Source organism: Pseudorasbora parva, chromosome 3 (assembly GCF_024679245.1).
Source record: "Pseudorasbora parva isolate DD20220531a chromosome 3, ASM2467924v1, whole genome shotgun sequence".
Classification (NCBI taxonomy): domain Eukaryota; kingdom Metazoa; phylum Chordata; class Actinopteri; order Cypriniformes; family Gobionidae; genus Pseudorasbora; species Pseudorasbora parva.
The window spans coordinates 30,768,055-30,792,637 of NC_090174.1; the positions used below are offsets into that span (position 1 = coordinate 30,768,055).

Genomic DNA, 24,583 nt, shown 5'->3' on the forward strand with positions numbered 1-24,583 from the left:
GCATGAGAGTAAACATATCTAGCCGCATTCAGCCTTTGAAGCTTGACATCTAGCTCATCTTGTCGTTTTAGAAACATTAACACTAAACTTTCTTCAAGAGGATTTGAAGGGTGGAAAAAAACAAACCACCTGACAAGAATTATTTTTTGAGGAAACAGAGAGATGCCATTTCAAAGCACACAACAGCAGTTACTTGAGTAATAAGAAGTGCTAAATACTACCAGAGACACTGTGTCATTACAATAATTCTGAGTGAATTAATATCCAGACTTGGTAAAGGAAGCGCAGTAAAAACTCAGGTGTTGTAAAGATAGTTTATTAGATACAGAGAGTATATTATTTTTACAGGTCTGTTAAAGATAACACAGACAGGCAGAAATGGGATGTCTACTTGGCCGACCTTCTGGTCCTTTTGTCCCAGGAAAAGTTTGCTCCATATGACTTCACTCTCGGCTTCGGGACCCTCTTTTCTGTTATATCATAACTCCAACCTGTAAAAATAAACAGGCACAGAGCAGGCTCAGCCAAGTATATCTTACAGGCTGGATTTGGGATACGTCCATTGCTGCTGATGTGCAGTGTAAACACCAGGCAGAAGACGACAGGGTGAGGATAAATGTGAATCTTCATGCCACAAACACAAACACATTTCCTTTTCAAAGCTCAGCATCCTCTCTCTCAAGAGACATTTTTGGATGCGATTCTAATCAGAAGATTGTCGTGTTTAAAAAATATGGTCACGATAGTGGAAAAACGTTTAAATGGATTACCGTTCTTCTCTGCGAAAGCGATAGCCTCCTCCTTAGTGCTAAAAGTAAGCACCATGTTGGACAGGGGGTCTGCCCTGGGTTGAAAATAAAAATGACTTTAGACAATGAATTTTATTTGGCAATTCAAAAAGCACGATTATCAGAAAGACGTTCACTCACGTGGAGGCCCAGCCTATCAGTGGGTTCTCCCAGCGCTCTCTGGTGTCGAAATCGATCTTCCACTTCTGGGTGTTTTTGACGCCTGACTGCATGGCATTTCGGGCGGGCACAAATATACGGACTTTGCGCATCTTAATATGCTCCTCTGGAACGCCAGTCAGAGATGTGATGTCCTGACAAAATGAGACAGATAAAAGACAAATTTTATTCAGGTACGACATGAGGTGATACTTCACCACTGGCAAAATGGGCTTTCAATAAAACTTGGCTGCCTATACAGGGCTCCAGACTAACATTTGAGAGCAAGTTCTACACATGGTGGAGCCAGCACCTGATTTGGTGGCCCTAGAGGAAAATGTATCAAAGTTAATTTAACCATAAAATTACTATTGTTTTGCATTGTTTGCATTTGTAAGTGCAGTTACCGTACTAATACTACATTTTAACAAAATGTTTACATTCCACTCCCATTAAATGCGATATTGTTCTTCTATAGTATCATACTGAACTAAAAGAAATTCTTTACTTATTTTCTGCGTAATTCAGTCATTATTCTCAGAAAAGTTTTTGTTTTTCATGAGACTTTGTGACTTCCTCCTTTTTGGAAATGTCTAATAAGTCAAATAAGTGCTCCTATGACACCACCTACTGGTTATTAATGTAATTTCATGTCTTAATTTTTTTTTTTTTTTTTTACATTTAAATAAAACTGCTTTTTGCCATAAAGTGGCATAAACCTTTACAACTTTTAGTTTTACAAATCATCATACTAAAAATAATATTCAAATATTTAGAGCTTTTAAGTGCTGGGGGAAAAAAAGTGCTTGAAAGTGCAGCACAGCTCCAACAAGTAGCACGTTTCCGGTTTGTTACGCTTTTGTTTTGTTTAGTTTGCCTTTCGATGTTTTTCAAATGTAACAGAAATGACAGCTGTTATCAGTTGGGCATAGCGGTGGTCGCACCTCTAACTAAATTCAGTCGCACAAGCAGGTAAAAAGGTTGCAATCTGGAGCCCAGCTAGTAGAACGCTACACCTGACTAGAGGAAACAGAGCAAATAGGCTGTTTTGCCAAATAGGAAAACGTCAACAACCATAATTTAAAGGGAATCTTGCCATCGATGCTGTGGATACGCTTGACCAGAGTCAAATACATTCTCGCTTTAGTAGGAAATGCTTCTTATAAAACTTTTAGCTATAATGGTATCGACTTGTAAAGAATCCAATGATTAAACGTAGTTTAGTGGGAGTGAGTTTTTTTGTTCTTCCAGTGAAGTATCCAGCATGTTGGAGGCAGTGGCTAAAGCTGGCAAAGAATCGTTAATATTAGGGAAAAAAAACTGTTTGTTGTCAACATTTCAAGTTGGATTACCATGAAGTATGTGGAAGTATAATCTGTAGTCTTCATGAAAGCCCTGAAGCTGGCAAAAGACGTTTGCTGACAAATAAATGGGAATTGATCTATAAATGCATCTATATTACATTACATCATCTCACACACAAACACACACACAAAGCAGGTTGAAAATCAGCAAAGTTACACTTTAATGTGTGGTTTGCCAAAAACAAGATTCACATTTGTGCTCTTAAAAAAAGGCATAAAAAGAAGCTTTGCGGTTCTCACATATTTGCACTATTCCCCAAAGGGCAAAAAAGCCCAAATACTTCCTTTTTTGAATGCAGACACACACACTTGTCTAGACAAGCTAATTTCTCACACTCTCAAAATGCAACGAGACAGTCTATTGTGATCTTCACTGCAGGTCTCCAGTCAGAGGTCAGAATCCTGGACTTTCAGGTAATGGCGAAAATAACGCTGCAAACTTGAGTTGAATAGTACATTAAACCTGAAGTGTTCGATCTGCACAGGTGAATCATTCAGTGCAGTCTGTCTTTGCTGGATTGAACTAGTTTTATAAAGGTAACAATGAGATTTAACTTTTCCATTTAGGGGCAATATCTGCCTCCTGGAATTGATTTCCATTAGCATTTTTTCACCTTTGAAAAGGCATTTTAATAATTACCCTATTAAATGTATGTGTTCTGCCATTTTTACACTTCAAAGTTGGAGCAAAATCTGCATCTGGCATGGCATGCGTTTATTTACCCAGACTGTTTAAAGGGTTAGTTCACCCAAAAATTAAAATTCTCTCATTAATTACTTACCCTTATTTCGTTCGACACCCGTAAGACCTCCGTTCATCTTCAGAACACAAATGAAAATATTTTTGTTGAAATCCGATGGCTCAGAAAGGCCCCCATTGACACCAATGTCATTTCCTCTCTCAAGACCCATAAAAGGCACTAAAGACGTCATTACAAAGCCCATCTCACCACAGTGATTCTACAATAGTTTTATGAAGCGACGAGAATAGTTTTTGTGCGCAAAGAAAACAACTAAATAACGACTTATAGCCTATAGTGATAGGCTGATTTCAAAACAAAGTTTTGAACGGTTATGAATCAGCGTATTGATTCATGACTGCGTGTCAAAATGCTGAAATCACGTGACATTGGCTATCCAAATCCTGAATCGAAACACTGATTCATAACGGTTCGAAACATTGTTTTGAAATCGCCCCACCACCATATAAGTTGTTATTTAGTTGTTGTTTTTTCCGCACAAAAAAGGAGGGGGTGGTTTTAGAGGATGGCTGCAATGACAAAAATCATTGTTGATATTGCTCATGATATCGTAATAATGACAATTGTTAGAAAGTTTCGTAACACTATTTTAGGGTTCAATTCTTGCTATTAACTAGTTACTTATTAGTATGCATTACTAGGATATTTGCAGCTTATTTTTAATGTATAAAACGCATTTCAATGCCTTATTCTACATCTCTTGATCCTATCCAGTACTTAAACTTAAATGCTACAAAAAAGACCTTACTGACTATTAAGAAGCAGTAAATTAGGAGTTTACTGCGGCAAAAGGTAATTAAAGAGATAGTTCATCCTCAAGTTGGTCCAAACCTGCCAAGTGGATCTCGTTAGCCATTGACTACCATAGTGTGTGTGTGTGTGTGTGTGTGTGTGTGTGTGTGTGTGTGTGTGTGTGTGTGTGTGTGTGTGTGTGTGTGTGTGTGTGTGTGTGTGTGTGGGGATACTATGGTAGTCAATGACTGCCGAGATCTACTTGGTTACAAACGTTTATCCAAATATCTTCTTTGGTGTTCCACAGAACAAATAAATCATACAGGTTTGGAACAACATGTTTGTGACAACATGATGACAGTAACTACATTACCCATGATGCTGTACAGAATAATCCACCAATCAGAAGAATAAAAAACATGCCAAAACAATTAGCTCTGCCCACTACCATGAAACACTGTGAATGACATGAGTCTCTCTGCTCTCAAAATAGTTACATTGTACATACTTTCAAAATACCATACATATTGTCCAATTTAAAAAAAAAAAAAAGTTTGTAATGTTATGACTTTAAAACATAACATTTATGCTAAGTAACTAAATGACAATGTTTTCTGTATAAGTGTTACCTAAACTGCTTTTCAATGAATCGGCAATGCCATAGTAAAAAAACAACGATATAACCAATTTGACAGCTCAAAAAGAGGAATTGTTTAAAAGAACTACACTTTAATGTAAACCATCAGCAGATAAAAAATACAATGCATTATGACTGCAATATAGCTAAATGTATGAGATTTACAGAATTAAAATACAAGTTCTAAAGATCTTATGATTTAGAATTAAATTGGGAAATATATACTGACACCCAGCTCTGAGAGTAATATAGAGAGCACAAATACTTCAATAAGCATTAATCTTTTGACATATAAAATGAATGTAGCATTTTGTATTTTGTAGCATTAAAACATTCTGCAAGTTTCAGAGCTTAAAACACTTATCATTATAAACATTATTAAAAAAGCATTTAAGATTTCCTTTCATTGGAACTAAGCCCAACACCTGAAAAACAACCCCACACCATAATCCCCCCTCCACCAAACTTTACACTTGACGCAGGAAAGAACCGTTCTCCTAGCAACCACCGAACCCAGACTCGTCCATCGGATTGACAAACAGAGAAGTGTGATTCTTCACTCCAGAGAACATGTCTCCACTGCTCTAGAGTCCAGTAGCGACATGCTTTATACCACTCAATCCGATGCTTTGCATTGCAATGCACTTGGTGATGTATGGTGATGGCCCATTCCATGAAACTTTCTACACTGTTCTTGAGCTAATCTGAAGGCCACAAAAAGTTTGAAGGTCTTTGCACAAAAAGTTGGCGACATCTGCACACTTTGTGCCTCAGCATGCATCGACCCTGTTCTGTGATAATACGTGGCCTACCACTTCGTGGCGGAGTTGCTGTTGTTCCCAATTGCTTCCACTTTGTTATAATACCACTAACAGTTGACATTGGAATATTTAGTAGTTCACGAATGGACTTACTGCACAGGTGGCAACCTATCACTGTACCATGCTTGAATTTACTTCACTGACCCATTCTTTCACAGATGTTTGTAGAAGCATCTGCATGCCTAGGTGCTTGTTTTTTTACGCATGTGACCATGGAAATGATTGGAACACCTGAATTCAATGATTTGGGGGTTGTCCCAATACTTTTGGCCATATAGTGTATATTATTTTTATTTTTTATTTTTTATTAGCATTCTAAGTAAACCTCAACGAACATATTAAAAATAAGAATGAAAAAAACCTTCACATCAGGACCCCTTTAAAATTACTCATGGTTCACTGTATAAAAACAATAAGAGAGGACTGTTGCAGAGAAGGTGATATGAAAGATGTGTTTAACATGCTACACGGTCCTAGACTCCAGTGTGGTGCTGCTGAGCTAAAGGAGTCTGCTGAAAAGCAAAAAGAGTCCAATTCCTTTGGGAATTAGCGACCAGCAATGGGAAGTCGGCAACAACACACAGACAAACCTCCCAGCAAGCAGCCACCCAAGGTTGTGAATCCTACAAGCAGCTCCCCTTTCAATGCAGGAACTTCACACATTTCAATGGCTATTACAACTTCAAAGAATCAAATTTTCATCATTGTCTATCATCTGCCACTTGATTCATATAAAAGAGGTTCTTTAGCATGAACTGTGAACAAAAGGCTTCCAAACACTGACTTACACAAAGTATTCACATGACACTAGCAGGCTGAGAAGAAAATACAGTACCATATTCTCCATTTTACAGGATCACTTAAGAGAAAGGGAAAAAAGATGTTAGACTTTGTAACAAATAAAACCTAAAAACTGTCAAAATGACTTAACCACTAGCTCAGAACCACACCAGTAACTTAGTGACAAAGATTGCCACAACGTTTCATGATATACATCTCCAAACCTTAGGATTGGTGCAAATGTTTAGTGCAAATGACAAAGGAAGAGTCTCATTCAAAGACACTGCTAAGCAGAATGACAATTAATCTAAACAGACATGCAAGATGTCTGCTCTTAAAACCACAACACATATTTCTAAAAAGATAAACATTATTATTTGTATAATTATAATAAAATAATATTTAAATGATATTATTAGTTATTCCATATATATATACCCTACATTCAGACCAAATAAAGAGCTTAAAATCTGAAATATTTTCAACTGACCTGCACAATTAGAGAAAAAAAAGTAGTCTAGACTTAGTCTTGCCTGCATACATTAGGACAACAAAAACTACGAGGGTGATCTAAGCAACAGACGAATGCACAATGGCCCATAGACAAAGCAAGCGACTGTGCCTTAAATATGGTGCTTCAAGGGGGAAAGAAAAATTAGGCCAGAGAGAGGGACCACAAAGGGATACACTGCACTTTTCTCCTTGCATGTACAGGAAGCAAAATGAGAACTATGAAGTTTGACACTATTCACTGAGCCCTTCAATACCTGTATGTGCAGACAGAATGCCAGGCTTAAGAGCGAGGGAGAAAAGACTGGCAAAGTCTCCGTCACGTGAAAGCGTGTCTATATTTCTTGACACCTCTGGCTCCTCTGTGAATAAAAAGCATGAGAGCCTTTTCAGAGAGGCAGACTGTGGGGCCGACTGCTTGAATGAGCCCTGCGTGCAGCTTGGTAGAGCCAAGCGTGGCCGACAAGACCGATACCGAAGTGTAAACAAGAAGAAATTTGGTGTAAGAACAGAACTACAAGAAAAAGAAAAAATGCTCTTGAGGTGGTTTGTAAGCAAATGCGATGAATTTCGAATTTTGCTTATGCAAATAATACATTTATAAAACAACTTTACAATTTTACAACTTTACAGTCCCTTCAGAAGAGGTTTCTAAACGGTTTTGCTTAATCACTATTCAGAATGAGAAATACAGATCTGTGTCACCACACACATAGTAGATTCATACACTGATGGCATCATCAAGATATTCCCTTCTAGAAAGGAAAGGACACCGTTGACTTGTAAAGTTATGTACATGCGTGGCCTACTGGCATGTTTAAAGCTCAGATCAACAAAAATAAATAAAAACAGGTGGAGTGTCTCAAGGATTTCTGATGGCTGTATGTATATTAATCATGTACAAATTTCAACGTATGGAGTTTTAAATAATGCTGCTCCATCGCCATTTCAACACAATCCCTTCAGAATCGTTCTGGTACAGTTCACGTGGTGATTAATAAAGGAGAAAAAGGGGAAATGATCAATCTGCTAAGAGACATCCCAAACAAAAATGACTTGGAAAGACATTACAGGTTGGTGTCCACATGCATGCAAATGTACTTACTTTCTAGTTAAAAAACAATTTGTGACCAATGATACATGATCCACATGATAAATAGAGACATACTAGTAACATAAACATGTGGGATCAGTATCCAAATGAGAATGAGGTGAAAACGAGAGATCTGCACATCTTTGCGGATCAGCTGATATTGCACGGTTTCTAAAGTGGTTAGAAAGATCTTCCTAAAGGCCAGGCATTTTTTTAAACAAACAAACAAACAAAAAAAACGTTTAAAATGGCATGGTAGATGAGGGCCGAAGGAGTGGATGAAGAGAATGTCATTTTTAAATTTGGTTTAGTGCCACGTGCAGCCACAATACACTTCATCTTCATGAAGATACTCTGACAGTGTTTAAATGTGGATTTCTCTTCAATGTTTTATGGCCATCCATCTTATTTTGTAATGCAGAAGCAACATGACACATTTTAATTGTAAAACTATATGCACTCAACAAGTTTCTCATTTATTCTAATAGTCTGAAGGAAGCAATTTGCTAAAATTATTTAGATACTAGTCAATAGCAGAACACCCAATGATGAAAAACAAAAACAAGATGATTGTGGCATTAAACACCAAAATTCTTACTGTCATTTTTAAATCACCCTCTATTGCACTGAGTAGCGTTGTCTATAATGCCAGTTACTGATTTAGCCATTTTCCATTTGTAAACAACATTCCTTTGAATCTGTTCATGTTATGAACTAAGTTCATGTTTTGGGAGCAGACTGGTCTGAGTTGAACTCGTGATAATGTTCTGAAATTGTTTGTCTGATTGTGAGGTAAGAACTCGACTATAAATCACCACTTTTGTTTATTACAGACTTTAAATGAGCCGACTACCACTAATGGTGATGACAATGGACAGGTGATCAGATCTCATCAGTATTGCAGCACTTTGTTTACTGACTGGGTGACACAAGCAGTTGCTACTAATAAAATACATTTTAAATGTTTGAATAATTAACCTTGACAAAGAACGGCAAAGTTTTATTTAAAAAAATATATTGTTTTAGTACAATAATTAAAATGTTCAATTAACCATTACTATAGCTCATCCTTATATTCAATTCTGACCTTCAGATGTTTAAGATACCCTTTATACAAAGGATATAATAAACTGTAAATTCTGATTGGATTTCACTAATAAATAATATTGCTTGGAAGAACTGTTCATTGTTACTAATACGTTTGATTATCTCTTACACATGTAAACTCATTGTTACGTACAGCCTTACTTTCTGCTTTTATTTTATTATTTGTTTATTTGAGTAGGGACAAGTATGTCACATAAACAAATGTTACATACTACAACATTTTAGCCGAAGCTAATAAAAATGTAATCCTCCAGGTCACAAAATATAGAAATAAGTATTACTTATGAACTGTTTTGCTTGGAACTGTTTTCTAGTATTTTTTTGTAGAACAGCAGAAGAAATTAGAAAAGCAACTCAGTATTAAAGAAATTATTATGAAACTTATATTGTTCAAAACAACAAGAACGAGCTAGACAGAAACATTGATTTTTTTTCCCTCTTGACCCTTCCTATTTTCTAATTTTTCATTAAATAATAATAAAAATTAAAATAAATTATATGTGACAGCAACACATCCCAAGTGAACAGCAAATAACACTGACAAAGATATTTGTTAAGATAAAAACTCTGACCCCGAGACTTCTGTCCTGAATCCTGGATAATAAATTGCCAACTTTCTGTATGTAATGATAATTAGGTCGCGACTTATCGCACAATGTATGGACATGACCTCAATCATTTTTGGTAATGCAATATATTGCCTATTATGCTTACACAAAAACGAATGTCACCAACATTTAACAGACTGCACTGCCTGTGTTATCGTATCTCCTCTCTGTATCGGAGGCGATAGCAGGGCTCAGGCAGCTCCTTCATATACAGAGCGGACATCGACAGGTGTTTATAGGAGACATTATAGTGTTTTCCTGAAAAACTACAGGTTATTTAGAAGTATAAGTCCAAATGCACTTGGTTTCTGGAATCTGCTAAATTTCTGCCCTCACAGTTAGCCGTTTCACACGGGATGTGGCAGTCGCAAGTGAAATGTGCATGCAAACGTGTGGTAGACGGACGTGTTTGACCATTTCTCTTGAATCTTTCTCAGCATCATTTGCTTGATCCGCCGTTATAAGCCACGGGCGCTCAAGTTAAAAGTTTTTTTTTTTTTTTGTTGAACACCTCTAAAAAATATATTTAGCAGCAGATATGGCCTGTTGAGGCATTTGTGCCTTTTTTCATATGTACATCTAAATGCTAAGTAGGTTTTGTGTTTTTCAGCAATAGCGCACACCCTTACTTCACAAAGAAAAGAAGGCCAGGAAAAAATCTGTAGATGAAAAAACCCAGCTTTTTGTGCATTTGCAAATGTGTTTAATTTTCTACTCGTTATTTTGCACTTTTGGTTAGCAAATGTTTATCATTTAATAGACTCTTTCTTTTTTTGACACTTTAAATCCAATATCTAAATATTCTTAAGAGTTAAGTTCATTGTAATTTGAAATTACATAGGTCTACTTGTATCATTATGCTGTTATATTATGATTATATATTCAGTGGCATAAAATGTTCTTAAAAAGACAATACTATTGCATATAACAATTATTTCTGGGACAATATATTGCCCAACAAAAAAGTAGTTATTGTGACAGGCCTAATGGCAACTACAAATAATAAAAGATTAATATATGACTGGGTCACAACCCAATTATAATTAGTACTAAAGGCCAAATATCTACATTAGCATTCATATTTTTAAACTATAGCTCTATTCAGACAAGATTAGTTTAACATGGAGAGATGGGGTAAAGTAATTGTTACCAGAGCTTCTAAGTGATTTTAGTCCCGTCCGAATGTGTCATGTCAGTAAAGATTGCAACTTTTACCATTTGTAAAAAGGTCCAGAAAAATCCTCTCAGGTAATTGTAATCCCGTGCACACAGACCAGCTGTAAATATGCACGTAAATACTCATAATTTCCTGTTAAAATTTTTAAGTATGGAGGCCTTCGAAACATGAATTTGCTTTCTAGTGGGTGGGACAAGCCTTAGACAAACCTCAAGAGTTTTCTGTATACTATTCAGAACAAAAAGAAGGTCAAAAGCATTTGTTAAGTGCCTATTACCAACAGATTCGATCAGAATTGTATTAATCAATCAATCGTTCGACTGGACCAAACTGTTTTAAATATAAATAATAATAAAAATAATAATATAAATATGCGTGTTTTTGTGCACAATACAATACTCGCATGACGACAGGGAGGTGACGGCGGTGCATACATCGAGTTACCCCTCTTACTTCTGTTAGTTTTACTGAGATTTCTTTTCCTGTGCAAAATGGCCATTAATACTACAGTCCTGTGGTCAAATTACATTACTCCATCGACCCTTGTAAAACCAATCCCGTCCGAATAGGGCTTAAGAGCAGTAGGAAAGAAAAAAAAGTGTTGACCATTTTGGATAATGGGGATCACAGGGCGATGGAAAAGAAGTGAGGAACACATTGTGCACTACAGACGGTGCAAGTGTCCTTCCACTGCCACACAAAGGTGCTGTTGGGCACTTTAAAGGTTACTTTCTCAAGTGTTAAGCAAATGAAATACCATTTAGCGACTAATACACAAAGCCTCTTGTCAGATCCTCTTTAAAGAGCCATATCCTTTAACCTACTTGCTGGCCTTGGTTTTTTTTCTTTTTTTCGGACAAGCACCTGGTACGAGGGGACAACTAGACAAAACAGACACTTGAGATGAACAGTGAAGGGAACAAGGGGGAAGGGGGTGGAGGACAGAACCACGGCTGGATGTTAAATTCTGTCTACCTTGGAGTCTCCAAAACAACAATACACATTTGACAGATACTTTAACAAGTTCATTCAATTTACGGCTCCAGCTGAACAAAATGCCTCTTGGTTGCAATTAGGTATAATTTCACTGCTGTTTGCATTTATTTTCGTATGCAGAATGGTTTGCGAAAACATTTCAATATACATGCAAATACATGCGCTTTCAGCAAATGACTGTTTGTAATTTCTACACCACTAGCAGCAGCAAACGAAATAGCAAAATAATGACATAATCAAACTGGTTTTTTGAACACTGTCCCCTGTCTGCCATTGGCCGCCAAACAGACTCCATCCCAAAATTACACCATTGTTTAAACCACTGTTGGTGTATTCGGCTGATCAGGATGCTCGAATACAATGCAGTGTTTCACACCACCACATATTTATTATGCGTTTCAGGGACATACAAATGGCTTACTAATTTAACACTTAATTGTGTTTTACATATTATACAAAATCAGTGTGAATGAGAATTACACAATTAAAGGAGTTTGGGAAAAGGAGTTTGGGAAAAAGAGTTTCACAAGCAGCTAAGATCCTTGTGCAGTTCATTCAGAAAGCTCTGGTTATATGAGCTCTTGCTCGGCTCAGACATTCCTTGTGAAGCTCTGTGTCACTGGCCAGCCATGCAGGCTTTCTCGTGGCCCAGCATGCTTAATCAAACTGTAATTACTAACAAAAGCAAGTCAGGGCATGCACCAGAGGGTGAAAGCGCCCAGACTCCGCCACAATCACGCAGGACCTTAATTACCGTCATTTGCAATGCCACACATTTGACTGCACTGCAAAGTGGCACATTTGCAAGCACTTTCACTAGAGCTCAAGATTTTTTATTTTTCCCTTTTCAAAATTAGATGTTCAGAAATATCTCAGGAATGCCATTATAAAATTATTTTCAAAGGCACTTGAAATCCTAGATTAATTACTTTCAAAACAACTTAAGCAAAACCTAAAATTTTTCCTTTAATAAAAAAGTATCCAAACCAGTTAAATGACTGAAAAATCATTCATAAAACACCAGCTTTTGATTTAGTAAAAAATAATTAACTTAATGTAGGGCTGGGCAATAAAAGGATAACGATAATTATCATGATATAATTTTCCTCGATATAACGATAACAACAGTTCGATAAATTCTCAATATAATGCTTACGCGCTTTGCGTAATGCTGCACATGTGTATTGCAGACCGCGCTTCTGGGTGCTGCACGCGCTGTTGTTTACAGTCACAGTGACTGACAGTCTTGGAGGATCAGAGTGAAGTGGAGCGAGAAAAATGAGCAATAGTGAAGAAAATTCAGCGCTCACGACCAGCTCGGAGGACACAGATATCGTTACAAGTTAGTTCGCTCAATTTCAGTGGTTTGGAGATATTTTGCTATCCCATCCGACATAAAACAGAGTGACGTACGTGGACTGCTAATCAAAGGTTCACCAAACGGAATTGAATTATTAGATTATTGTGCTTCTTCAAAGTTCTTCCATATAACATTGAGCCCAACACAGCAGTAAATCTAAGATTTACATTCACACACAGGCTTATCACCTTGTTCGTTGTAGTGGGTGACTTACAAGCTAACGTTACCAAACTATAATCACTAAAACATCGGACTGTACATCACTATCATAATTGTTTGTCTTTGGTGATGTATTAATGACTCAGCATCGCCTGTATCAAAAGAGAAATAATTTCATCTGATGTTTAAAATGAATAAAATATACAGCGCTTACTGGAGTTACACATTTACTGAACTTTGCTCTCTCCCTCCTTTCCCGACCAGCCCACTGTCGGTGAGGTGTGTGTGTGTGCGCATGTGCGAGATGAACGGTGGACCAATGCTTAGGGGTGTTCGATTCCAGGTTTTTTGGAGTTGACTCCGATTCCCGACTCCCACTGTGGGAGTCTATGGAATCGACTCCTCGACTCCATTTACTTTACATCAATACAGGGTTAGTGTGTAACAAGTGCTGTTGTTACACACTTAAATTATTCCCTCCCAACACAAAGTCCTAAAATCCTCTTATTAAAACCGGACACTTTTAATGTGGCCATCCAAATTTGTCCAATTTAGCGATGACTTTCGTGGCTTTCAACTTTTCTGTATTAATTACATAACCTAGGAAAAGTCACGAAAAAAGATGTTGTCAGGTGATGGCGCTAAACGCACATGATCATTGTCTTAAAAGGTGAGTTAAAGATACTATACATAAAATAATGCACACTATTGATGCGTTTCTTCTTGATATTTTTATGATTCATGGTTAGTTTAATAAACACATGGCTACATGGGAAACCAAATCTATATTTATTGCAATAATATATCCACAACTTTCCCGAAATCTGACCTTTCCCATGATCGCTATGGCAACGTAGAACTCGCCGGTAACAAACTTCCGGTTTACGTTAGTCTGTACTGTTATCAGCTAAACGCTTGGTTGTATTATGAGGATTCAGGAGTAGACTTTTACAACAACGCTTTTGGTAAAATGATCACATGTCCCAGATGGTCGCATGGATCTGACTATCTTACAAGAACTTACTAATATCTGTAGCACTAAGCTGTTCCCCCGAGTTATGCGGTGTACACATTTTGCCACTGTGTGTAGGCTTGGCTGTTCCTATGATCCACGCGAGAGTTACATTCCGTCCATGCGCCTGTAAATCGATTTTATTTTATTTTATTAAAAATAAATGTATATATGTTTCTAGTTATTTATTTTGTTAGATATTTCCACTTTGCGGGAGTCCCACAAAATAATTTTATTTTCCCGCGACATGCACACAATAATATCTTGCCACCCGTGCCACACTAGGTTGTGCATGTCTCTATTTAACGTTAGGTTGTTAGAGCGGTCTTGCTACACAATAAATCTGTAAATTATTGAAAACAATAAACATACCCCTTGCAAAAAATTATACAGTTGTACTGCAGTATTTTAAATAGGTTAAACTGATATATTATATAAACTCAATAATTAAATTTACAGCAATGAAATGTTAATTATTACAATGCACTTAAATTAATTGAAGTTTATGCATCTATTTTCATGTTGATTAAAAAAAAGTCTACTGACAATGTCTGACATGATTTCAACAATTACAAATATTAAAATATAAATATTACTTCTACATCACAATTCTTGAGTTTATTTGAAGCTTGTTGGGCATTGAATGGAGTGCGAAGGGTCCGTTTATGTTGCATGGTTTATGGAAGCAAGTAGGTTTCTGAGGTTAGAGACCCAAGCGCTCAGCGGGGCTCAGCGATCATTAACCCCAGCGAGAGCAGCCTTAACTCGGCTCGTCCTTCTGACGACTGCCACTGCCTGGCAGAAGCCCCTCCCGTGACGCAAATTCGCGTCTGTTGTGTAGCGAATGAAGCAAAAGGAGTCAAAATGTTCACGCGTCCATGTTCGCGCGAATAGCGCTATTTATTTGCGTCACTCGCGTCTGGTGTGAACGCAGCATTTATTGATATATATAGTGTATATATATAGTGATATATATAGTGTAGAGTAAAAAAATGCTGACCACAGTTAAGATTTTAATAAATAAATCTACCTCAGTTTTAATAAATTGTTCACCTGTTTGGGAAGTGTTTGTCATGTTTTGACAATAAAGGATAGTTTAAAACCACAGTTAACTGTCTGTTTTCTACATATTTCACTCAGGAGCAAAAATATGCCTTTAAACTTTAAAAAAATAAAGATTTTACATTTATCGTTATATTTATCGATATCGATTGATATGGAAAATTATATCGTGATAATTTTTTGGGGCCATATCGCCACGCCCTAACAATGTATTTTTTACCTTTTGATGATATCCAATAAATCTCTATCTAGACTAAATGGAATATCATCAAAAGACAAATTATAATTCATATAAAATATTTCCCAGTTAATCAGACTATATATAATTTCATCCAACTATCAATATGATCAATTAGATTTCATATTTTCCATCTATTGCTGATTTTATGCATGTCAAGTATGATGAATATAGTTATTCAAATACTCTTAAAAATAAATCTGAGATCACATTAAACTACCTAGTTATAAACTAAACACAAACGCAGTAAAGCAAGGAGTTTCTCAAGCAGCTAAACATTTTTTAAATAAAAAAAGTTATAAAGCTGTCTTTGATGCTCTTGGTGATGTACTCTCCCTTCCACATTCTTCCTGATCAACATGTCTCCATGTTTCGGTGATAAATTACAGGGTAAGCCACGGAAATCAGAGATCCAAAGAAATGTCTTGTAGAATTTATTTAGGGTCAAATACAAAAACACATCCAGGTGACCCAATATAAATTCTACCAGACATTCTGAGATGACCTCAGATCACTGAGGACCTACATGTCATCTCTTCACACAATCGTTCTACAGAAACTAATTCCTAAATTCTATTCCTTGAAAAGATACTTTAAATTCAGACAATAGTGCTTTACATATGATCTATAATAATATCATAAATACACACAAGTTAAACAGAATGGGCTGTTCATATATTACTTCCATAATGGAAAACATAATTTATATTTTTCCTTTGCAATCTTGTGTAAGAGTAACATTACCATTACTGCAAACTGTCTGATGACATTTACAGCAAATATGAATATCTATTATAAGAAGGCTCTCTAACAAGTCTTGAATAAGACAGGTAGTCCTCACCACAACCAAATATCTTGCTCAATGGGCACAGCTTGCCTGAGAACAACAATGAAAGCTCTGTGGCCAATTATAAAAGGACAGCCGCCGTCTTCCTGCGAGTCTGCTATACTGTCAGAATGTTTTTCCCCCTTTTTCTTTCAATCCCCTCTTTTTTGGGGCCCTTTTGCAGCTTTACTTTAGAGTGGCCCCTACTATTAAACGAGAGCCCTCAACCAGGCGGGGTGTACTTGCCCGCTCACAATCAGAGAGAGTCTGAGTCCACCCAAACACCCCACTCTGCCAAACCTGTCCCACGCATTCAAGCCAACAGTGTCTGAAGCCTCATAGGTAAACAAGGTCTTTCTTTATTTGTCTTTCTTTATCTGTTTCACAAGGACATGAACAAAATAAAGTCTTCATTTCAGTATAGATGGATTTTATGAGAGGGTGTTTTTTCCATCTAATAGTGGTGTAACAATACATCATTGTATCAAGATATCACAACATAAATATGCAATGATATGTATGTGATGATTGATGTATGCAAAATGATATAGTTTGGTTTATCCAAGGCTTTAGCTTACTGTATTTATAAAAGTATAATTCACTCAAAAATGTAAATTCTGCCACCATGTGCTCACGGGGGTGGGGGGTGGTTGTTGTAAAAGAGGTTGATTGTAAAAATGATTGTAAAAATAATCAATCGATTGTCTAATCCAAATCCAAGTGTTCTGAAGAGACACAATGGATTTATATAATAAATATATTTACAATGACACAAATACTGTAAACACTTTTATCAACTCGTGACAACTTATCGTTACACCCCTACTGTCTAATGCACACAACCATTATATATATATATATATATATGTATATGTGTGTATGTATATATATATATATATATATATATATATAAAGGAAAATAGTATTGCAAATAATAGTATTACAAATATTGTGAACAAAAACATATGTCAAATATACATAATATATAAATTAAAATACTTTTTTTAACAATTGTGATCGGTACAATCCAAAACCAAACACAGTACAAAAACATTCATACCAGTTTCTCATCCACAGTGATGAGCTGGGATCCCCGTCCCTGTTGTTCTGCCAGCCTCCATCCTGAAGTGCTTATTGACCTGCAAAACAGGAAGATGAATTTTAAAATATAATAGAGATAACAAGCAAACACACACGCACAAACACACACACACACACAAAACACTGTACTTGGGTACAAACAACGGCACAGTAAAGTGTTTTTAAAGGAGGATGTGTGTCGAGGGACAGGAGAAAGGAAGGCACACAGCTCTCTCCTCGGCCCCCATTAATTCTGCCTGCTGAGTTTCTGGCAGGCTACTATAAGCCAGTTAGCAACAAAAAGCCATTGGTGTCATCTTGCCAGTCTGCAGTCGCAGCCTTTGAAATTGAACAGTAGCTGGTATGTCATAAACAGAAAAATAATTCAGAATTACCGAGCATCAGAATGGCTTATTGATCTCTCATTTCAAATAAGTAAACAACGCACAGTTGACCGGTCAGGAAACAAAGCTGCCTTTAAATTTGGACAAAATTCGAATTACTCTTTGACAGGAGACCACAATTCAGAAATATGTTCCTATGTAAAATGGTGCATTAAATTGAATGCAACTATTTATTTAAGATTTGAAAATTATTTAAACAGAAATTAGCTCTCCTTTTGTTTTATGAACAAGGCCCAATGTGTTATGCAACCAAATGTTTTGTTGTTAACCTAAATTTTACAAACATTATAGCAAAAATAAAATATGACAAGAAATGAAAAGTCAACTAATATCCAACGTTATAGAGAAAGGGAACAAGGGCGAGTGCATTTTAACATAAACACATGACAAGAATTTATATCAGAATTGCACATTTTATTGATAGACATAAAATTAAATGTAGTAAGAGGGGGGAAAACAAAAAAAAATCCTTTAAGGAAAGTCTGTATACCTCTGGCCAGCTATTTCAGGCATCCAAAACCAAGTCCTATCTATCTAAAAGGAGAATCCTGAAATCTCAAAAACTGTTTGCTGAACTCAATTAAATAACATTTCAAATCAACAAGTAAATCTTACAAGACCTGTCCCATAAATTATGTTTCATATGCTCAAAACAAATCTGGGACATAAAAGGTGGGACATATTCAGCCATATTGTAGTTTCTTCCATTCAAGTAATAGGAGTGAACCATCTTTGTATATCTATAGTCTTTGCAAACCCACATATAACATTAGCATAAATACGCAAAGGCCAACAATTCAAAGGGTTAGATCATGGGTGTCCAATCCTGCTACTGAAGGGCCACTGTTCTGCCGAGTTTAGCTCCAACACCAATTCAACACACCTGAACCAGCTAATCAAGGTCTTATAGAGGAAATGCACGTGACGTCACCATCAGCTGGCGTGACTGTGATTACGCTCCACTGAGTGGCAAAAAGACTGAGAGGCAGCATTAGTTTACAGCGTGAATGCAGCGAAAACACATAAAACCAGGCCTGGCACCAGAGGGGGGGGACCCCATGGACGCTGTTCAGAGCTTGAGACCGACTTGATAATAGCGTGTAATTTTCTCACTCAAACCACAGCCAACCTGCTGCTGCTTCTGCTTTTAGAGGGAAAAGCTGCCCATAACTGCTTGTCTATTATCTAATCCTCGTAATCATCCATAAGAATTTGTAATAATAGCATAATATTAGCGAAAAGGAGCTAGCAAATTATCCATTGTGTATCTGTATTTGCACTCGTCAAATGATTACATCTCCAACGTGTTTTTGCCTCGTGAGTAATGTAGCCAATCACTGACATGTTTGTAGATTTCTACAACGCAGTTGGCCAATAACAGGTGTTGCACTTGGAATCTACTCACCGTTTGAGTGTTTGTCCAGGCGCTGAGTTCTAGGGATGGGACGAAATATCGTTTGACAAAATTTCGCGATACAAAACGTGACGAAACGCATCGAGGTCGAAAAAAATGGATCGCGAAATAAAGATAGATGGCACTGCTGCATGATTTGCGTAGTATATAAATAATTTAGTGTATTATGTGTGTGTGTGTGTGTGTGTGTGTGTGTGTATGGGGCAGACATAACAAAACGCAGCGCACATTTTCTGTTTGATCTGAGGCATAGTTGGAAAAAGTGAGAGCAGTCAGACGCGATGCAACAGCAAACATTAAAAGGGAAAGAAAAGGGTTGACATTAGCATTAATATTCTAAACCAAAAATGCAGTTATTGCCTACATAAGCTACCATATTTTCTGTTTAACTTTTATAAGACTCCAGAAAGAAAAGTGTGTTTTTTCACTGAGCACATTCTCTGCCGTCTGAGCGCGATGCACTGCAGCTCACTCTCGCTCATGTCTGAGGTAAATCATTAACACCATAACCCCTTACAGAACACGTGTTTTATTGAGCTAAATACATTACAATCGGCTAAAACGAATGCACAGGTTACTTTCCTGAACAAGCGCGCTTCCGAGTCGTCCGTGTTCTTCACACTGTCCACGTGAATCACGGCCCAGTTCGGCGCGCACGCGCAAAATACCGGCAGTTCAATAGGGAATGCGGATCTCTTAAAGGGGCCACACTATATTCCTCCTCGTGTAATATGGACCTCCTCCAGGTATGGTGTGGTTCTGGTTTGCTCACTGGTACACATTAACAATTTTTCATACGAACTTTTCCCTGTTCTGAATTAAACTGCCAGTGTAAAAACTCCCTTTATATTCTTAAAATGAGAGAAATCACTACTTACTCATTATTTTTAAGTTTAGGCTTAAGAGACATGAACAATTTCTTAGATAAACATATCTCTGACCTTTGATACTTCTAGTCTTCATGCTGTATTGATTATTATTGAATAAGTATGGTTTCACTAATAATAAATGTACATTTGCATAAAGCATGCATATTTGTCCATACCTATGTTGATTAGAATATTAAAAACTTAATTTAAACTTAATTTAAGATACATTTACAATTGCTAAAAAGGTGCGATTAAATTGCGATTAATCGCGAGTTAACTCATGACAATCATGCAGTTAATCGCTATTCAATATTTTAATCGGTTGACATCCCTACAGTGCCCTCCACAATTATTGGCACCCCTGTTTAAGATGTGGTCGCGGACTTCTAAAAATTCTCCTTTTTTTTAAACAACATAGAACCAAAATGCAAAAAAAGAGAAAAATCCTACCTTTCGTTTTAGTACATTACTTTGGTGGTAAAAAAAAAAAAAAAAAAAAAATATCACAGATTTGGAAAGACTTTTTTTTTTTGATATCGTATCGTGACGTATCGTATCGTAACCCTGGCATATCGAGGTGCATCGTATCGTGAGTTTAAGTGTATCGTCCCATCCCTACTGAGTTCAGTTAACACACACGTCTCTAAGTGCAGACATTGTGTGGAAAAAAAGAGATTCATTGTATACCAGCTTCACTGCGGAACTTTGTGAGATTGTGTTTATTGAATGAGTGACAACTTTTAGTGATTATAAAGGGAGTACTCTTTGCGTGCTGTCTGGCCAATATAATTATTTATTTTTTATTAATAGGTCTATAATATATTCCGAATTTGAAGTAAAATTCCATTCGTGACAAGCAGCAGCATACACTCTTCAATACATTCACCCATCCACATATACATGCGGGATTCACTCGAAAAATGTGATGACTGACAGTTATAAACAATCATGTCGAAATCAGAGTCAGAAAAATGTCAGGAAAACACGATTCCTGGCTGCATGCCATTATTCATGGATCATGAATCTGTGGTAAGTTTTAAGGACCACTACATCGAGTCCAAACTTTAGTTTAAACTGATAATCGTTTGCTCAACTCACGTTTTCCTCTATTAACTGTGGTCAAACAGCAGCTCTTCTCCCACTCAGCCCTGGCTGAGGGGGCGTGTTCCGGCATTCCCTCTATTAGGCATACTGGAAACTTCCAGACAGGTGTGTAGGTAGGAGCTAAGTAGGAGCTAAACTCTGCAGGGCAGTGGCCCTCCAGGACCGACTTTGGACACCTCGGGGTTAGATCAACCAAAAATGAAAATTAGCCCATGATTTCCTCACCCTCAAGTCATCCTAGGTGTATATGACATTCTTCTTTAAGACAAATACAATCTGAGTTATATTAAAAATGTCCTGGGCTGGCTCTTCCAAGATTTATAATGGCAGTGAATGACTGTTTAGTTTTTGAAGTACAATAAAATTGCATCTATCCATCATATAACTTAATAAAGCCTTCTGAAGCAAAGTGATGCTTTTGTGTAGGAAAAATATCCATATTTAAAATTGTATAGACTAAAATAACTAACTTCCGGCAGATCGCCATACACATTGACTTATGGTGAAAGAGTAACCCTTGATGCATGCGTGCGCAGAGGATAGAGCAAAGCACCGGTTATGAATTATATGTATAAATAAGAATTTTTAAATGGTGGAGAATTTCGAAATGAGAGAGAGGCTTGAGTTTTTTAACCAGCCTTATCCATGAGAGGCGTCACAGCTTGCGATGCTCCTATAAATCGCGTCAGGGGTTACTCTTCGATTGGTCGATTGGCATACCGCTGACCAACGGAAGCTAGTTATTTTAGTCTATAACGTTTTATATATGGATTTTTTTTTTTTTACACAAACGCACCACTACGCTTCAGAAGGCCTTTATATTAACCCCTTGGAGCCTTGTGGAGCAGTTTTATGATTGACAGACAGACAGACAGACAGACAGACAGACACAGACAGACAAACAGACAGACAGACAGACAGACAGACAGACAGACAGACAGACAGACAGACAGACAGACAGACAGACAGATAGATAGATAGATAGATAGATAGATAGATAGATAGATAGATAGATAGATAGATTCAAACGAATCAGCCATTTACTGCCATTATAAAGCTTGAAAAAGCCAGGACATTTTAATATAACGGACTGTATTTGTCTGGAAGAAGAATGTCATATATACCTAGGATGACTTGAGGGTGATTAAATCATTGGCTAATTTTAATTTATGGGTGAACTAACCCTTTAACAAAATTACAAATCCTCAAAATAAATATTTATGAAATTATATGATATGTATCATTGTGAATAAATATTCAAACGGTTATGAATCAACAGATTGATTCATGATTCGGATCGCCAATGTCACGTGATTTCAACAGTTCGGCGGTTTGACACGCAATCCAAATCACGAATCAATACGCTGATTCATAACCGTTTGAATCTTTATTTGAGGAATGAAAACAAACCAGGAAGAGGAGACAATGCTTAATAAAGTCTTAGTTTTTGTTATTTTTGGACCAAAGTGCATTTTCGATGCTTCAAGAGATTCTAATTAACTAACCGATGTCACATATGGACTACTTTGATGATGTTTTTACCTTTCTGGACATGGACAGTGTAGTGTGCATACACTTTACATACGCTCTCAGACTAAATATAAAATATCTTAAACTGTGGGTGGAGGTCTTACGGGTGTGGAACGACATTAGGGGGAGTCATTAATGACAAATTTCATTTTTGGGTGAACTAACCCTTTATTTAATGGACCTGAGCTAACAAAAAAATAACAATTGTATTAAAAAATAAATAAATAACTATTGAGACATTATAAAGTGATTTTTATTGTTCTTTATAATTCTTTTGCACTTTTAATATGGTTGAAACATGTTACTTTAGACTTTGTTGTGCATTGTTATATTTAAATGATCAGTTATTTTTGTTGCAAGAAAAAGTTATTTTTTGCAACTTATTTAAATATCTAATATTGAGCCAGAAGGAAGAGACGGTTTAAATCAGCATGAAACAGAAGTTGTGATACATCTTTCTTCCCTATCGTGGCGTATATCAAGTGAAACGGCTTCTCAAACAAGAACAAATGTAGGGTGGGACTTGATTCTGTCTATCTGGAATTGATTGGATGGTTGTGGTTTGCTATTGCGGTGATCTCACGTGAGTGACAGGTCATCCCGTCCTGATGCCAGTAAACACGGGAAGTTATTTTGATTCAAGATTAACATATAAAATAATGGTCTGCACAAATAAATAATATATATAATAAATACTGCAATATTAAAAAAAATAAACTATGAATATGACTTCATGGTGACTTTTAGATTAAATAGTCTTGACTAAATTAAAGTTTTAGCTTTTCTAATACAATTATTTAAGTAAATAATTAAATAAGACTGAGTAAATCGGTATTAGGTATTGCATTTTTGATATAAGATATACAAAAGTGATGTGAGCATTGTTGTAAATTTCAGGACTTCAGTAACAGATAAAGAAACAAATATGCAGCTATTGTCAAAATCAAACAACGAACTGTTTGTATAGTAACACTCTGTAATTCAGCCTTCGTTCATGCAGAAGGTCGACGTACGGGCAAATAAACTTAATCACAAACAGCTACACATGACAGTCACAATGACATCTGACATTATCAATCAATACACCAGCAGGACAGAGGAATCAGAACAGTATTCATCGCTAATATTAACTGTTAGTTAGTCAGTTTCATTATATGTTATAAATGATTCTTAGCTTATTGTTTGCTTGGCTAGCAAAAAAACAAAACAAAAGAAAAAAGCCGTTACCCGTGTAAAGTGTTAAGTCAAAAGACTGGTGTAAGATAACACAAAAGATATGCGTAAAAAACAGACAAGACGAGTGAATTAACAGATGACACTGGCTATGTTAGTAAGCTAATCGGCTAACACGGTAACTCCAAACAGAGAAACACACTGACCGAGCGTTATTTCTCTGCGTCTAAATATATAGATGCAAACCAATTATTTGAATTACTGGTTATTACCTGGCAGGATTCACAAATGGTTTTGCGACTGAGTTAAAGGAGATAATTCGTCTTAAACCAAAGAGTGACATTGAAGACGCCATGTTGACATGGTCTGAGCGTTGTACGGCAACACACAGAGTCCAAACGCAAGCAATGCGCAGTTCGTCTCTCCGTGGAGAGTAGAAACTTTGAGGGGGAAAAAGTTTTAAAAATTCTTTGTAATGTTCACCTGAAAAGCACAACACCTCTGGATGTGTCTGTTACAGATTTTGCACTAGTTTTGGAATTTTGGCTCATGTTAGAAAGGTTCATTTAATTGTCATAACTGATGTATCGTGAAAATGTAAAATTATTTTTTTCCAGTGGGTGCTTACTTGCACAAAAAGTAAGATTTCTCCGTAACTTCGAATAAGTGTTAATAACTGCATATTTATTCACATATACACATTATTATTTACAAAAGGCTATGTGTCCTCAGGTGATTTTTCAGTTAACATGGCAACTGTAGGCTAATCATGATAGGTTTTTTTGATAAGTGTTTACTAATTCTGAGAACAAATAACAT

The 24,583-nt window shown here is 36.6% G+C and overlaps 1 protein-coding gene across 1 annotated transcript; it reads right to left on the reverse strand.

Moving 5' to 3' along the window:
* Window positions 1–300: 300 nt before the first annotated feature.
* Window positions 301–24,179, reverse strand: ndufs4 (NADH:ubiquinone oxidoreductase subunit S4). The gene is made up of 5 exons (XM_067438406.1): window positions 24,037–24,179; window positions 17,251–17,329; window positions 930–1,102; window positions 771–844; window positions 301–491 (listed from the first exon to the last, which is right to left on the reverse strand). The coding sequence occupies exons 1-5, from the start codon at window positions 24,117–24,119 to the stop codon at window positions 388–390; spliced, it is 513 nt and encodes a 170-aa protein (XP_067294507.1). The 5' UTR covers window positions 24,120–24,179; the 3' UTR covers window positions 301–387.
* Window positions 24,180–24,583: the final 404 nt, after the last annotated feature.

Excerpts from the sequence above, each read along its gene's own strand:
- ndufs4 (XM_067438406.1), bottom strand. The coding sequence starts at position 24,119 with ATGGCGTCTTCAATGTCACTCTTTGGTTTAAGACGAATTATCTCCTTT. Across the intron at positions 17,330-24,036 it reads CCATTTGTGAATCCTGCCAG|GTCAATAAGCACTTCAGGAT; the intron begins GTAATAACCAGT and ends CCTGTTTTGCAG. Across the intron at positions 492-770 it reads CGCTTTCGCAGAGAAGAACG|GTTGGAGTTATGATATAACA; the intron begins GTAATCCATTTA and ends TTATTTTTACAG.